This window comes from Bipolaris sorokiniana (assembly GCF_000338995.1).
Source record: "Bipolaris sorokiniana ND90Pr unplaced genomic scaffold COCSAscaffold_17, whole genome shotgun sequence".
NCBI lineage: Eukaryota > Fungi > Ascomycota > Dothideomycetes > Pleosporales > Pleosporaceae > Bipolaris > Bipolaris sorokiniana.
Window position 1 is genome coordinate 887,942 of NW_006911911.1, and position 15,867 is coordinate 903,808.

The 15,867-nt window shown below is 49.5% G+C and overlaps 6 protein-coding genes across 6 annotated transcripts; 5 read left to right on the forward strand and 1 right to left on the reverse strand.

Annotated features, from left to right (window-relative positions):
• Positions 1 to 155: 155 nt before the first annotated feature.
• Positions 156 to 2,108, forward strand: COCSADRAFT_153233 (uncharacterized protein). The gene is made up of 3 exons (XM_007706967.1): positions 156 to 236; positions 295 to 1,602; positions 1,654 to 2,108. The coding sequence occupies exons 1-3, from the start codon at positions 228 to 230 to the stop codon at positions 1,744 to 1,746; spliced, it is 1,410 nt and encodes a 469-aa protein (XP_007705157.1). The 5' UTR covers positions 156 to 227; the 3' UTR covers positions 1,747 to 2,108.
• A 531-nt stretch (positions 2,109 to 2,639) lies between these two features.
• On the forward strand, positions 2,640 to 4,132 carry COCSADRAFT_41297 (uncharacterized protein). The gene is made up of 4 exons (XM_007706709.1): positions 2,640 to 3,050; positions 3,130 to 3,307; positions 3,358 to 3,788; positions 3,839 to 4,132. The coding sequence occupies exons 1-4, from the start codon at positions 2,884 to 2,886 to the stop codon at positions 3,966 to 3,968; spliced, it is 906 nt and encodes a 301-aa protein (XP_007704899.1). The 5' UTR covers positions 2,640 to 2,883; the 3' UTR covers positions 3,969 to 4,132.
• A 2,174-nt stretch (positions 4,133 to 6,306) lies between these two features.
• COCSADRAFT_73570 (uncharacterized protein) lies at positions 6,307 to 7,677 on the forward strand (the record flags this gene model as incomplete). Its single annotated transcript, XM_007706968.1, has 2 exons — positions 6,307 to 6,822; positions 6,919 to 7,677. Coding segments are annotated over 2 exons (1,275 nt in total), but the record flags the coding sequence as incomplete, so codon positions are not given.
• Positions 7,678 to 7,909: 232 nt separating this feature from the next.
• On the forward strand, positions 7,910 to 10,344 carry COCSADRAFT_258862 (uncharacterized protein). Its single transcript, XM_007706969.1, has 3 exons — positions 7,910 to 8,179; positions 8,233 to 9,889; positions 10,014 to 10,344. Exons 2-3 carry the CDS (start codon positions 8,315 to 8,317, stop codon positions 10,044 to 10,046), a joined length of 1,608 nt encoding a protein of 535 aa, XP_007705159.1. The 5' UTR covers positions 7,910 to 8,179; positions 8,233 to 8,314; the 3' UTR covers positions 10,047 to 10,344.
• Positions 10,345 to 12,996: 2,652 nt separating this feature from the next.
• COCSADRAFT_41299 (uncharacterized protein) lies at positions 12,997 to 14,449 on the forward strand. The gene has a single exon (XM_007706710.1). It carries the CDS (start codon positions 13,140 to 13,142, stop codon positions 14,184 to 14,186), a length of 1,047 nt encoding a protein of 348 aa, XP_007704900.1. The 5' UTR covers positions 12,997 to 13,139; the 3' UTR covers positions 14,187 to 14,449.
• A 62-nt stretch (positions 14,450 to 14,511) lies between these two features.
• On the reverse strand, positions 14,512 to 15,429 carry COCSADRAFT_30901 (uncharacterized protein; the record flags this gene model as incomplete). The annotated part of the gene is made up of 4 exons (XM_007706636.1): positions 14,512 to 14,655; positions 14,947 to 14,986; positions 15,101 to 15,243; positions 15,301 to 15,429. 4 exons carry the CDS (start codon positions 15,427 to 15,429, stop codon positions 14,512 to 14,514), a joined length of 456 nt encoding a protein of 151 aa, XP_007704826.1.
• Positions 15,430 to 15,867: the final 438 nt, after the last annotated feature.

The following is a 15,867-nucleotide window of genomic DNA, read 5'->3' on the forward strand; positions in this document are numbered from 1 at the left end:
TGGGGATTGGCCGAGATGATGTGTCGGGGCAACGGTAGGGAACACGCGCTGCAGGTGATTGACTAAACCAGAAGAAATGTGGGGGCGTGAGAAGCGCGCCCGACTGGCTCGTGCGTCTGCTACTAGCGCCCGCCGAGCTTCACTCTGCGCGCCGACCGCGAATTGTTGCTGCTGCTGCTGCCATTGCATATCAGAGCTTCAAAGCACTACTCCTAATACACTTCGCTATGGCTATGGTACGTGTCGGCTATATCTCCCTCGGCGACATGTATCACCACCACTAACCCTTCCCAGCCCATCACCACTATCGCCGAGACCAAGGAGCTCCGTGGGCTCAACCTCATCGCTGCGCATTCGCACATTCGCGGGCTCGGCGTCGACGATGACACGCTCGAGCCAAAGGTCTCGTCGCAGGGCCTAGTCGGGCAGGCAAAAGCTCGCAAGGCGGCGGCTGTCATTCTCAAGATGGCGCGAGACGGCAAGATTGCAGGTCGCGCAGTCCTGATTGCCGGTCCTCCAAGCACAGGCAAGACGGCCATTGCCATGGGTATGGCGCAATCCCTCGGCCCCGACGTGCCCTTTACGATGCTGGCCTCGTCTGAGATCTTTTCGCTCGAAATGTCAAAGACGGAGGCTCTCACACAAGCCTTCCGCAAGTCGATTGGCGTCCGAATAACTGAGGAGAGCGAGGTCATCGAGGGCGAGGTTGTCGAGATACAGATTGACCGCAGCGTCACGGGGAGCAACAAGCAGGGCAAACTGACCATCAAGACGACCGACATGGAGACTGTCTACGACATGGGCACCAAGATGATCGACGGCATGACCAAGGAAAAGGTTATGGCCGGCGACATCATCTCCATCGACAAGGCCTCGGGCAAGATCACCAAGCTCGGCCGCTCCTACACACGCTCGCGAGACTACGATGCAATGGGAGTTGACACAAAGTTTGTCCAGTGCCCCGAAGGTGAGCTGCAGCAGCGGCGCGAGGTGGTGCACACAGTCAGCCTGCACGAGATCGATGTCATCAACTCGAGGACCCAGGGCTTCCTGGCTCTCTTCTCAGGCGACACGGGCGAGATCCGCAGCGAGGTGCGCGACCAAATCAACACAAAGGTGGCTGAGTGGAAAGAGGAGGGCAAGGCAATCATTGTGCCAGGTGTGTTATTCATCGACGAAGTCCACATGCTCGACATTGAGTGTTTCTCGTTTGTCAACCGTGCACTTGAGGACGAGCTAGCACCCATTGTCATCATGGCTAGCAACAGAGGAAACACACAGATACGCGGAACAGACTACCGGTCGCCGCACGGACTGCCGCTGGACTTTTTAGATCGCGTCGTCATTGTCAATACGCACCCATATTCGTCGGAAGAGATGCAGCAAATCATCTCGATAAGAGCACAGGAAGAGGAGGTTGATGTGTCTCCGGATGCGCTAACATTGCTTACCAAGATCGGCCAGGAGGCTGGGTTACGGTACGCCAGCAACCTGATCACCACTTCTGACCTGATACGCGGCAAGAGGAACGGTTCCGAGGTTACAATTGAGGATGTTCAGCGGAGCTTTGCGCTTTTCTACGACCCCAACCGAAGCGTCAAGGTAGGTTTACACAAGTCGCAGTTGTACAGGCCGAAGCTAACGCAATGACAGTTTGTTTCCGAGTCGGAGAAGCGTCTGATTGGCGATGCGGGCGATGTATCTTTTGCCGTGGCCAACGGCACGGAGGCCATGGATGTTTCATAGATGACGACCCTTTTTGTTTCCTCTTTGATTTGTGGCGTACTATGGTCTTGGACGAATCCAGCGTTTGGGCGTGAGGCTGAGAAAGCCCATGTACTTGGTAGAGCAAAAAAGCATGGCATGCACGTAGTAATAGAGGCTGTCCTATCTGTGGCGACAGAACAGTTACCGTTGTCAAGTAGGTCTGATATGCAGTTGCCGTGGCAACAGTTGCTGAAATGTGTGATAGGGTATCTTGGTGCTTGGAAAAAAGGAATCGTTGCTGTATGTGTTTGAAGAATGACCTGGCCAACTCCATGCATGTAACCAACATTTGTGCCGCCAAGAGCATTGGCGTAGAGGAAAAAGTGGCTCCCATTGCTGCCAAATGGACGATGACGAGGCCTTTCCGGTTTGGGTAAGGACGCACGCGATATCACGATTGACATGCCGGACAATCCTGCGCCGCACCTTCGACCACTTTTGACAGCAGCCCCGCAGAGATACGTCAACATATCAGCACGATATCTAGGACAATGGCAGAAAATGCTTCCAAGCCATTGCACATTTGCAAGACACAAGCCACCACAGCCGCGAGCCGCCCGTTATGGGGGTACATGATTGGCAATCACTCGCTTGCCTAAAGCTTAGCCATGCATTTGCTACATCTGAGTGGATACTCTTCTCCCTGCCAGGGCTCCACTGTTCTGAATCAACATCTTGTTCGCTTCCAACGGTGCCGAATTTCCGGGGTAGTATGGCAGCAATGTCTGCAAGCAAGGCATGTCGGGGGCACAACTCGACAGGGCTGGTGGCCTCAGTGTCGCGTTCAGTGCGTCATGTTGCCTTACGAATCCATTGCGGCGCCCCGGCTCCATGTGCATCTCCGTCTCTCTTCTCCGTTTCTTCTGCTCCCTCTCCCCTTGATGCTGTTTGTGATTGCCGTCTACGCTGTGTCGATCGCTACCACCCGAAGCACGCGACCTCCTTCCTGAATTGCATCTCAGTCTTCATACCTGACATACCCACATACTCCAGACTGACTCCCTGGCCTGGTCGCCGATATAATCCAGCGAGATACAAGGACTTTTCGTGAGAGACTTTGATGGTCCACGATTGTCGCAATCACGTACCCAATTAGCAGACATCTGATACGCCGCAATGCGCTTATGCACATGTGCAGCCACTGTTGCTACCGCATCCCTCTTCCTATCTTCTCTCGCTGTACCGACCCCAGAGAACACCTCTTTGGTTCGAAACTCACCAGTCGGTCGAATTGAATCGCGCGGGGACAAGAAGCCCAGCACAAAGTACTTTTATGAGCCTGGGTAAGTAACCACTCTCACTGTGTCGTTGCTTTGTACAAGAAACTTTACCGTCCTGGGCACACATCTGACAGCCCTCTAGAGGCAGCCTAACACTCGGCCACTATGACAAGCGCTACTTCAAAGGCATTGTATCCGACGACGAGCGGACTGATACTCAGAAACACATGATCCGTGCCTACTTGAACTTTTTCCGCGAAAACGACCTGGATACTTGGATCGCGCATGGAACATTGTTAGGATGGTGGTGGAATGGAAAGGTGCGTCTGGTCTTATTGGAACATGACATGTCAGCTTACATTTAACAAAGCGTCTCCCCTGGGACTTTGATCTTGACACCCAAGTCGCCGACGGCACACTACAGCATATCGGCAGGGTCCACAACCAAACAAAGTACCCATACGTATCCTACGACGGCATAGTGCAACGAGAATACCTTTTAGACGTCAACCCATGGATATGGGAGCGCGAACGCGGCGACGGCGCAAACATCATCGATGCACGATGGATCGATACCCGCAACGGCCTATTCATTGATATTACGGGGCTCAGCGAAACACATCCGAAAGAGCGTCCTGGCGAATGGGTCTGCAAGAACTACCACCGATACCAAACTTCAGATCTGTATCCCATGCGTGAAACCATGTTCGAAGGTGTCGTGGCCAAGGTGCCATACAATTACGACAAGATACTCGTAGACGAGTATCAAGAAAAAGCTTTGGTAGTGACCGAGTTCAATGGGTACGTTGGCCTAGTCTCGGGTGAGAAGAGTATTGCTAATAGGAATGCAGGCACCGATGGGATCCGGCGATAAGAGAATGGGTCAGGTCGCAAGAGGTGGCGGATAAGGAAGAAGCGGAGCGCAAGAAGCAGGCAGAAGAGGCGGCGAAGAAGGCGAATAAGGAGGCAAAGTCAGGTTAATTTAATAAGGGCTAATAAGGGGCGCACAACACATTTTTGGGAAACTAGATGGCATGCATATTAATAATGGGTTCTGCATATGTAGGTGTTTGCTAGAGTGTAGTTTTATATCCCGTTAGAAGAATGAGGGAGCATGTATATGAATATGATCGCATGAATTCGCTTCAATTATCTGAATGAAACCCTGTTTGAAAGTCGTGTTCAGTAAGACAAGGTGTTAACCATCAAGCACGTGATATCGACTTCGTGTGGTTACAAACGTAAACGGATATCATGGTACAGATTTGGTGGTATTCACCTCCCCGACTAAGAAATCGCTTGTGCAAGCCAGATCAACCGAATACCTAAGTAATTGTCACCAAGACACTTACTCTAGTCTATCCGCTATCCTAATCTGTCACTGTAACCCCTTTTTTCACTCAGCGTCTCTCAACTGACACTGACGTATGCATCTATCTCTAACATGACCTTTACACACCCTTCTAATGCACTGTCTAAACCCCACTAAGTTGCCACCGCAATACTCTTCGGACACTGCGAAATAACATACAGCACATGCCAGTGACCCCTGCGACTAGCCCTCTGCTTCCCCCAATACTCACTACAAAGATCGTAATTCTCATTGCAAGTACCTCAATATGTCTCTCATTAGCCTTCATCACCCAACACCAATCTCTCCAGCTCCCCACATTCATAAAAGATGCAAACTTACGCAAGTAAAGACTCTCGTCCCTCATGTCCTTCTTGCAATGATCACAATACAAAAACCGCACAGAATTAACATTATACCTCAGACACCCCCTTCAACACCCCAAGCGACATGTACAAAGACAGTTTTCTCAATGGTACTGGGACTCGTTGATAGACGCGGGTTCCAAAGTCATCAGACGCGATGAAACTTCAGCTTCTGCGTTGCGCATCATCGAGTACATCATAAACCGCCGGTCGGGAGTGAACATGGTCCTCCAGAAGCAGGTCTATGAAGGAGGAGTGATGCTGGAGGAAACTATCGCGGGTCAGCAACTAAAAAGCAAGGTAATTAAGGAGCAAGAACGAGCCAGGGGCAAGCTTTAAGATGCATGAAGAGACCACGACAATATAACAGCAAGAGAGATACTCGAGTTAAAAGAAAAGCATGATGCGGCCATACGGGCAAAATCTGCGGAGATGAACAGTCTGAAAGAGAGATCAGATTGCCTTTAGCGGCTTCCTGTAGAATCCCTAGTTGCAGTCGAGCAAGAAAATGTGCGTCTTCAAAACGTAGTCTGGACGCGCAGAGACAGGTTTACTTTCATTTGATGTCGACGGAGGTTGCAAAGGATCAGCTTTATCAGGCTAAGAGGGTAGTTAACTGGAGGAAGACTGGTGCTATTATGGAGACTGTCGCTGCCGAGACCGCTGTTGTGTTGTGTAATGTTATGTAAGGATCTCAGCTAGATTGTTGTCTTTTAGGTACGTATATATGTTATGATGGGTTGGTAGATGGGTTGACGTCTAACGTCCATCCCTATGGGTCGAACATCCCTCCGCAACGAACCACCAACACTGCCCAAGCACCTTACGCCCAAGCCGCAGAGGCTCTTAGACATAAATACACATTTGTATGCTTACTAGATCTACCTCTATCTATTGCAAGCCTTAAATGGTAAAATTACAGCGATCTAAGGGGCATACGTGAGTCTTTTGTGTTAAGCGTGGGAAGGTGCACTGCTAAAACACCCCTGTCCTACCTCTTATAGAAGCTCTACTTGCCTATTCGGAGATTATATATAACTTGGAGTAAGCTAAAGGATCTTTAGCAATACTATAAAGATATGCAGCCTCTGTTCAGATGCGCTCCGAGTTTTTCCGGCTCAGTGTGCCGGTCCTTCGCATTAGCGAAAGAATTTAAAACGCTGGCACAGCTAGATTACGAACGCTTAGCGGCCTACGATGTACACCTGCGCTATACTAAAAGAGCTGAAGCTGTGGCGCAGAGTTCTAGAAGCTTCCATCAGGTGCTGCGTGTTGCCAGCTATTCTTAGAAGCAGACTGGTGTTAAATTCGGTTGGCTTCGCGCTCGAGGTATCCCTCAGTCACCACAACCACGAACATGGACCCAGCCAGCCAGGCGCTTGCGCAACGTCTGCCTGAGGGTGTGCGTGATACATGTGCTGCTCGATCAGAGCACGGCGATGTCCCTGTCTCAACTCTGATCCACCGTAGGCTTGGACGACGCTCGAGAGCAGAGCAGGCTCAGAGTCAGCAGTACTTGACTCAAGAGGAGGAGAAGGCCCTTGTAAAGTTCCTGCTACTGATGTCTAGTCTCGGACAGCCTGTGCGCGTTAAGTACCTTCGCTCGCTAGCTTTCAGCATAGCCCGCCAGCGGTTTACGAAGAGCGAGTCGATCAAGCGTCCAGGGAAGAACTGGCCACGAGCGTTCGAGAAGCGTCACCCCGAACTCCAGACGAGAAGGGTCAGATCAATAGACTGGAAGCGTCACGGAAACAATATATATGAGAAGATAGTAGAGTGGTTCAATGTGATTAGTCAGGTACTACAGGATCCATGCGTACTGCCAGAAAACGTGTATAATATGGACGAAATTGGAGTTATGCTAAGCATGCTCGGCTCGGCAAAAGTCTTAGTCGGCAAAAACGATGGGCAAGTTAGTAGGGGTGCAGGTGTTAAGCGTACTATGGTAACTGCTATTGAGTGCATCAGTGCTGACGGAAGGGCCCTCCTGCCACTCATTATATGGCCAGCATCGACCCATCACAGCAAATGGACCACGCACGAAACCCCTAGATGGCACTACGCACACTCAGAGAATGGGTACAACGACTCTAAAATTAGCTTAGAGTGGCTTAAGCGCGTGTTTGACCCCCAGACACGTGAAGGAGCAGGTGGAAAGCCGCGCGTGCTAATCTGTGATGGCTTTAGGACGCACGAAACGCTCGAAATCCTAAAGTTCTGCTTTACTAACAACATTATCTTATATCATCTGCCTTCTCACACCTCTCACAAGCTACAGCCATGCGATGTTGGTCCTTTTGCACCCTTGAAGAGCGCGTATCGTGAACAAGTTGAGCGACTCAACCAAGGAGGCGTAGATATTATTGGCAAAGAGCATTTCACTTATCTCTATAGCCCTGCAAGAGATCGCGCACTAACTAAAAGGAACATTAGAGCTGGGTGGTCTGCAACTGGCCTGTTCCCTTTCAAACCGGAACGAGTGCTTAGAGATATCCCTAAACCTCCAGCGGAAGTAAGCAACATATCAAATCCAGGAACCGAGACTGCGAGTGCTGATGTGTTGGACAATGTGCCCCGTACGCCTACCACGCCAGTAACACCAGTGACGACAGAAGCGCTTACGTCGCTGCATGATCTAATTACAAAGGACACACACGTGCTTAAAAAGATGAACAAAGACCGTCTACAGAGACGCATACAGAAACTGGCAAGCGCCGCTAAGGTATCCTTCGCTGAGCAGGCCCTCCTTAAAGATCATAATCACTTCCTCCTTCAGATCAATCAAGAAGCCAAAACCCGCCGGTCAACAAAGTCGGTAGTTCTAGGCAAGGCTAAGGTGATGAGTTTCCAAGACCTCAAAGAGGCTAGAGCAAAGCGTGCTGCGAAGGAGCACGCTTTAGTAGGCAAGCCGAAGCGCGGGCGTAAGCGCAAGAGCGACGCGCTAGAAGAATCGACGGTCCTGCCGTCGCCAAAGCCTACAGTAGCGCAGCGGATCAATGCGCCTGAGCTAACGCATGCGCCGGTATCTGCATGGAGAGCACCTGTAGCCAGGATGTACTAAACCACTTTCTCTGGCTCTGTATGATGGGGTTTCGCGGCGTTGTGCAGGCTGGATAGAAAGGGTATTTTGAGTTAAATTTAAACCTAGATGTTATTCATAAGTGTTGTATCTGCGTGACTGCTCTCATTTGTCCTGTATCAAAACGGGCAAGCTTTGAGCGCGTCAGTGCTTAGACCCCTGCTAACAGCGCCAAGGGGCCTCATGTCCACAGCTTTCTATGCAGACGCGGTTCAGCCTTGCGAGCAGTGCACGGCGCATGAATGGCACGCTTTACATACCCCGTTTGGGGCTTCACACAGGCTTCACCACCAAGTCAAGAATACAGCGAGAGCCGGCAGCCTCAGCTCGCGACATCTTGACGCATCACAGGATCCTGCTGGTACCTGAGCTGGTGCACCTGCTCGTCATTCTCTCTGTATGCTGACCATCCATCGGTATCTAGCAGGAAAGCAGCTAACAAGCAACAAGCGCCCGTGCGACTAGGCTACCAAATTCAACCTTTCGAGTCACGTTCTCATCGCATATACCTACTGTACATCCATATGAATCTATGCGGCTCTTACAGTACAGCGAAAGCGGAGAGCTTAGCATCCACAGCTTCGACGATGGCGACATACCCCCTTACGCGATACTCTCACACACCTGGGGCGCAGACGGCGACGAGGTGACCTTTGCAGACCTCCAGATAGGCGGCGGGAGGACAAAGCCGGGCTATGAGAAGATCCTCTTCTGCGGAGAACAGGCACGGCGCGACAGCCTCCAGTACTTCTGGATCGACACGTGCTGCATCGACAAGGCCAACAAGGCTGAACTTGCCTTCTCTATCCGATCGATGTTTCGCTGGTACTGCGATGCAGCTCGGTGTTATGTGTATCTATCAGATGTCTCTGACCAACCTCTACCAGTGACGTCAAGCCACCACGATTCACGATGGCTTTTGTGGTTCTGGATGCTCTCTGTTCTCTATACTATGTCGAGATGGTATAGCAGCACAATACAACGCTACTTCTATTCGCGCGACGTTCCATGCACTTCGGTCGGTAGCGATCCTGTACGAAGTGAGCAGAAGGCTGAGCTTGCGCTCAAAACTAGCAGATGGTTTACCCGTGGATGGACACTGCAGGAGCTTCTTGCACCGTCTACAGTAGAGTTCTTTTCTCGAGAAGGGACCAAGCTTGGTGATAAGTTGTCGCTGGTAAAAGAAGTGCGTGAAGTTACGGGTATCCCTAGTCTAGCGCTACAGGGCGAACCGTTGTCTTACTTTAGCGTTTATGAACGCGTTACCTGGATTGAACATCGCACTACAACGATTCCAGCAGACCGTGCATATTCCCTAACGGGTATTCTCGGCGTTAGCTTGTCCCCAATCGATAGCGAGAATCTAGCTGAAGTAATGAAGCGGGTTCTAGACGAGGTTGACAAGCAGAACAATTGTATCCAAGACTTGTGTCCTAGTAACCCGCGCGATGACAAGAAGCGGATCGAGGAGAGTAAAGGCGGGCTGCTTGCGGGCGCTTACTGTTGGGTTCTTGACAATAACACCTTCCGGCAGTGGCGGAAAGACCCGGAGAGCCGACTACTGTGGGTGAAAGGTGATCCTGGCAAAGGCAAGACGATGCTACTATGCGGCATTATCGATGAACTGCAAAACTTAACGCCGAAACCTACCCTTTTTTTATATTTTTTCTGCCAGGCGACCGACTCGCGCATTAACAGTGCCTTAGCCGTGCTGCGGGGCTTATTGTATATGCTCGTGGACCAGCAGCCATCACTTGCAGTTCATATTCGCAAGAAGTACGATCGCGCAGGCGGAAGTTTGTTCGAGGACGCAAATACCTGGGTCGCCCTAACAGAGATCTTCGCTGATGTATTGCGAGATGCAAGCCTAAGTGCGATGTACCTAATTGTTGACGCGCTCGATGAATGTATGATGGACTTAGCAAAGTTGCTTACCTTCATCGCGAAGCAGTCATCTATGTCCTCTCGCGTCAAGTGGATCGTGTCTAGTCGCAACTGGCCAGCCATTGAGGAAGAGCTAGAGCGTGCAGATCACAAAACGCCGCTGAGCCTTGAGCTTAATGCTGAGTCAGTCGCAGCAGCGGTTAAGGTTTTTATCCAGCAGAAGGTGTGTCACTTAGCCCAAGAGAAACGCTACACGCCAGAGGTGCAAGATACGGTGCTCCAGCACTTAACCTCAAATGCGAACGACACCTTCCTCTGGGTTGCGTTGGTGTGCTAAGATCTCAAAGGGACGCCAAAGTGGAACGTGCTCAAGAAGCTAGCCCAGTTCCCGCCTGGACTCGACTCTCTGTACAAGCGGATGCTGCAGCAGATAAGCGAGTCTGATAGCGCTGATATGTGTTTGCGGGTGCTGGCAGTGACTGCTGTCCTGTATCAACCTGTCACAGTCAGTGAGCTAGTTATACTGACCAAGCAACTTGCAGACCTTGTTCATGACCTAGAGTCTGTGCGGGAGATCATCGGTCTCTGCGGATCGTTCCTTACGCTGCGAGACGATACAGTGTACTTTGTGCATTAGTTAGCTAAGGACTTCCTTGTCACGAAAGTATCGAACGAGGTCTTTCTAGACAGGATAGAATGTGTGCATTAAGACATCTTTGCGAAGTCACTTGCTGTCCTGCACAAGACACTGCGCAGAGATATATACAGCCTTCAAGCTCCTGAATATGCTATAGGAGATGTCCTGCCACCTTTCCCTGATCCTCTTGCTGTGTCGCGCTACCCATGTGTGTACTGGATCGACCACTTCTGCGACTCAAAACCTAGTGCTATTAATTAAGAAACTACTAGGGCTATAGACATATTTCTTAGGCAGAGATACCTCTACTGGCTAGAAGCGCTTAGCTTATGCAGAAGCATGGCCAAAGGAGTAGTTTCGATGACAAGGCTATGGGATCTAGTCCAGGTACGGCTAATACAACTACATCTACACACGGCCTTCACAGTGTAGTTACTAACGTAGCTAGGAACTTAGAGACGCGGACGTATTAAACAAGATCGTGTGCGACGCACGACGGTTTATTATGTATCATAAGGAGGCGATCGAGAACTATCCTTTACAGGCATACGCATCTGCTCTGCTATTCAGTCCAGCTAATAGCATAGTAAGAAGGCTGTTCCAGCACGAAGAGCCAAGAGGAGTAACGATCAAGCCACCTATAAACAACGGCTGGAGTGCGTGTCTGCAGACGCTCGAGGGCCATAACAGCTATGTTAGGTCGGTGGCCTTCTCGCACGACTCGACTCGGCTAGCGTCAGCATCTTGGGATAGGACTGTCAAGATCTGGGACGCGAGCAGCGGGACGTGTGTGCACACACTCGAGGGCCATAGTAGTTCTGTTAGCTTAGTAGCCTTCTCGCACGACTCGACTCAGCTAGCGTCAGCGTTAGAGGACAGCACTGTTAAGATCTGGGACGTAAGTAGCGGGACGTGTGTGCACACACTCGAGGGCCATAGTAGCTATGTTAACTCGGTGGCCTTCTCGCACGACTCGACTCGGCTAGCGTCAGCGTCAGAGGACAGGACTGTCAAGATCTGGGACGCGAGCAGCGGGACGTGTATACACACTCTTAATGTTAGCACGGTTCTTCACGGCTTATCTTTCGACTGTACTAGCACTTCCCTTCACACAAACATTGGAATCATCGCTATCCCTCCTTTCCAGGTTTCTACCAGCACAGACATGGCAGCATCAAAACCACAGTACCAAAATGTCAGTTTAAGTCTAGATATGGTTTGGATTATGCGCGCCGGAAGCAATGTACTATGGGTACCGTCTGAGTATCGACCATCAAGGTCAGCCGTTAGTGGGGCTCTAGTAGGCATGGGAGTAGGATCAGGGAGGATATGGTTTTGTGAGGTGAAATAGATGTAACGGGCTGAACGCCCTTTTGGATAGCTCCTCGATGGAATCTCGGTTTGAGCTGCGCGCGCACCATCTAAACTACGTTCAGACCGAGCAGCGCTTAGACAGCGCGCTCAGATACTCCGGCATAACCTTCTCCGACAAGTAAATAAACACTACGTAAGCAGAGTAGATAGCTCCTTATCAAATACAACCTCTTGTATACCTTGCGATTGCTCCCCAGAGCGCAGCCCCTTACAATAAATGAGGAATCACGAATAATAGAAGCATATTTGCAGTACTTATATATTTTGGATACCTATATTAAGGTAGATCTATCCTTACATCAACTAGCATGTATATAATACTAATGCCGTGGTGTCTATCTCTAGCCAATTTCTAAGGACAGGCAGCAGGTGACCATGCACGTAAATAGTGGTTAGACGAAGCCTCTGGAGCTTTGCGCTATAGCTTAAGCTGTTTTGGTATAGCGTAGGTGTATATTGCAGACTGCTAAGCTTTTAATACTGGCTGTGTCAGCACGCTAAGTCTTTTTCGCTCAGTCTGATGAAGTGGCATGTCGCACCGGAGCAACTCGGAGAGCACTTAGATTAGGGCTGCATACGTTTCTAAGAGCGGGATTGTATTATACCCCTATTTAAGTATTATATAACGGCTCCGAAGGATTAAGCGATAGTGTTACTTAAGAGAGAGCAGGGGTGTTTTGACATTGCACCTTCTATGCCAAAGACAAGATGCTTAAGAACATAAGCTACAACGCTGTAATTTTACTATATAGAGCTTGCACTAGGTAGAGATAAAGGTAAAGAATATAACCTTATCAACTTGACCCTATACGATTGTGCAAGGTGGGTATAATATGGTTGAACAACATTCGTGGTTCGTTGTGGGGGGATGTTCGACCCGCAGGGACGGACATTAGTTGGAAAAATGCACTTTCTTTGATATTTCCACACGTTTTTAGCTGAGTTTACTTATGTAATACTACTTCAACCCATCAGAAAATTGATAGAGCATCTAAACAAGATGAACATATGGACACTCAATAGGTTCGAAACTCCAATTCTTGAGTTTCTACAATTATCGACAACAAATGTAGAATAGAAAGTTGGGTTTAGGAATAAGAAAGCGAAAGACAGTACTAAGTCCAAAGTAACTAGAGCTGAGCTTTGCACCCTCCGGTTACTACTGAAAGGATATGCGTATCCGTTCGGCGGGCTTAATATTGAATGTTGATAACAGAGGTGGTAAAACGGACCGAGTCGGAGTTTAGTGATGACAAATTGCCGATGGCAGTGCATCACGTCGTGGAAGCCTTCGAGAACGTCACCGAAGCAGCGCATGGCTTACCATAGCCAAACCACATGCTACCAAACCAAACATCTTGATCACCACTAACCTTGCCACTTACGATATCTAGCTAATAGTATTAGCCATATAAACCGCATCCTTGCTTGCCAGCGCGAACGTATTAACCATCTCTTAATCATGGCAGAAACGGACAATTCCCCAGCACCGCCAACTTCTGGCGACGACATCCAAATCACCCTCACACACCATGGAAAAGCTATCGCATTCCCCTTTGCTAAAGATGCCACCATTTCCGAACTTTCAGAACGTGTTGCGGCAGAACTCTCAATACCGCCGTCGAATCAAAAGTTCCTTATCGGCGGTAAGATCGGACTGCAGAAACCACCCTTTAAAGATGCTGCGCTACCGCTCACGGAGCTCACATCTAAAAAGATAACACTGATGGGAAGCACAAAGGAAGAGGTGTCATCTCTCAACAGTACCATATCCGCCGCGTCGGCGCCCCGGCGACCAGGTCCTATAAAAGCCGCCACACCAGCGCGAAATCGAGACTACAAGAAGATACAAGAGGAGGCGCAGTATACCTTTCACACACTGCGCCCACTACCTTACCTCCCCAATCCCGAACGCTCCTTGCGCTTCCTCGAGCGGTTACGCGATGATGTAGGCATCAAAGCCGCCATGCGTACACACAAATTCAGCGTCCCGCTGCTCACCGAGATGGACCCTGCCATGCACACAACACAAGAGTCGCGCACGCTCGGATTGAACCGAAACAGAGGAGAAGTCATTGAGTTGCGACTGAGGACCGACGCATACGACGGCTATCGCGATTACAAGACGATCCGCAACACACTATGCCACGAGCTCGCACACAACGTCTGGGGACCCCATGATCGCAATTTTTGGAATCTATGCAAGCAGATTGAGCGCGAGGTAGCTCGCGACGACTGGAAGAGCGGGGGCAGAAGCGTGGGCAACGAAGAGTTTTACGAGCCTACTGGCGAAGAAGAAGTACATGACCATGGAGGCTGGACCGGCGGGGAGTTTACTTTGGGTGGGGAGACGGTGGTTAGCAACACGGCTGGGGACAGGGAGACAGCGGTCAGCAATACGAGTGGAGAGGGAATGAGCAGGAGAGAAATACTAGCACGGGCAGCGGAAGAGAGAATGAAGAGGACGAAAAAAGCGGAGGAGGAGACAGATGGAGCGGGAAGCATGTGATGTTTGTCTAGTTTTGGGAATGGGGGTATATGCATACCCAACTTCATCGCTGATAACCTTTCAAGAAGACTGCCAGCGGTACTGAGTGCTTACTCTGTGATAACTGAACTCTAAATAGGCGTAGGATGTAGAGGGGCTACGCTCAAGAAACTATTTCAAGGGCAGTACCGGGTGTATTGTATATCTCTATTCGATAGAGAGGTGAGTTTTGTAGCCAGCTCAGAATATAGTCCTAGTACAAATCTAATACTGTTTTACTCCCAAATACAGACAGACTTTTCCCATTGTCTCTTTTGCTATAAAGCTTATTCTTTGCTTATATTGCTTAGATCCCTGATGAATGCACATGAACCAGTTTTAGAGCATCTAAAAGAATACCTCTGATAGCATATTGCCCTTCAGCAGAAAACCGCAAAGATTTATGAAAAACACCTGAGCATGAGAGCTTTAGAATAGCTGTGGAATGGTGCTATGGTGGGTAGTAGCGTTTAGTAGTATAGAAAACTGAAAAACCTAGGATTTGTTACTTCGACAGGTCCCCCTTGCATGTTCCGTTCCGTCGTAAGTAAGCTCTCCCGTTGAATTAAGCGTTGCTCAGCTCGGCAGTCAGCGGCTGGGTGGGGTCCAGATGAGCAGAATCCGCACCGAGATCCTGTTAGAGAAGTCTTACAAAGGGCATTCAGCCCGTTACATAGTGAGCAGTGGTAGATGTGGTTTCAGGATGTGTTGTCACGGATCTGACAGTACAACGAAAGCTCACCGTATGGGCAGAACAGTTGGCGAGGACGCAGCTCGAAGAACTACAGCGGAGGATGTGAAATTAGCGTATTCTCTCAGTCTCTTTTTCCGGGTCCTCGCCACTACAAAGCGATTCCCTTTCGTCGTGTGATCAAGTGAGCCATTAATATACGCACACCCAAACGCCATCTTCACGACCATTAGTTGAATTCACGTGACATGCTCCCGTTACTCCTGGTGGATCTTCATAGCTAAGACACCAATCACGGTAGTCATTCTTGCATTGATTTCTAGATGTGCTTAGTTCGGGACCATAGCACTATTATTTTGTTAGTTAATGTCATCGTTTAGAACGTAGGGATTTTCAAGTACTTACACATTTGCAATTAGTCTTAACCTTCTTACACGTGAACGGGCAACCAGAAGGTTGGGGGTTAAATAGACAGCAGATGGCAGAGGTACTGAGGAAAAGAGAGGAGAAGATGACTGGAAATGTCAAATTCATGTTTGGTTTCTTGTCCAGGGGGTTTCGTTGATCTTGGATCGCAGATGTCACGTTAGATTAACGAGATGAGGAAGGGTAGTAATTTTTTATGTGATAGTTCCCTGTAGCTTTCCAGCATGAATTGCGGCGCGATAGAAGCAAAGGGTAATTTTGGCCATACTCAATGGTACCGAAATAGACCGATCCGGACTACAATGGTCACTAAGTATAGATAAATTCATAATCCTTGCGATCTGATGGATTGTTTTCGACAAGGACAGGCGTTACGAAACTACATTGTATGAAATCGGGGTTGCAAGGCTATTGCTTGGACGTACCTCGGTGTTACTGTCGGTTGCAGTACGATATATGTCGTAGCCTAACTATGGAAGATCATCGAAGCAATAGCTTCAGCTAAGTCAATATAACAAGCCACTGTAACGACGATGAGATTACACC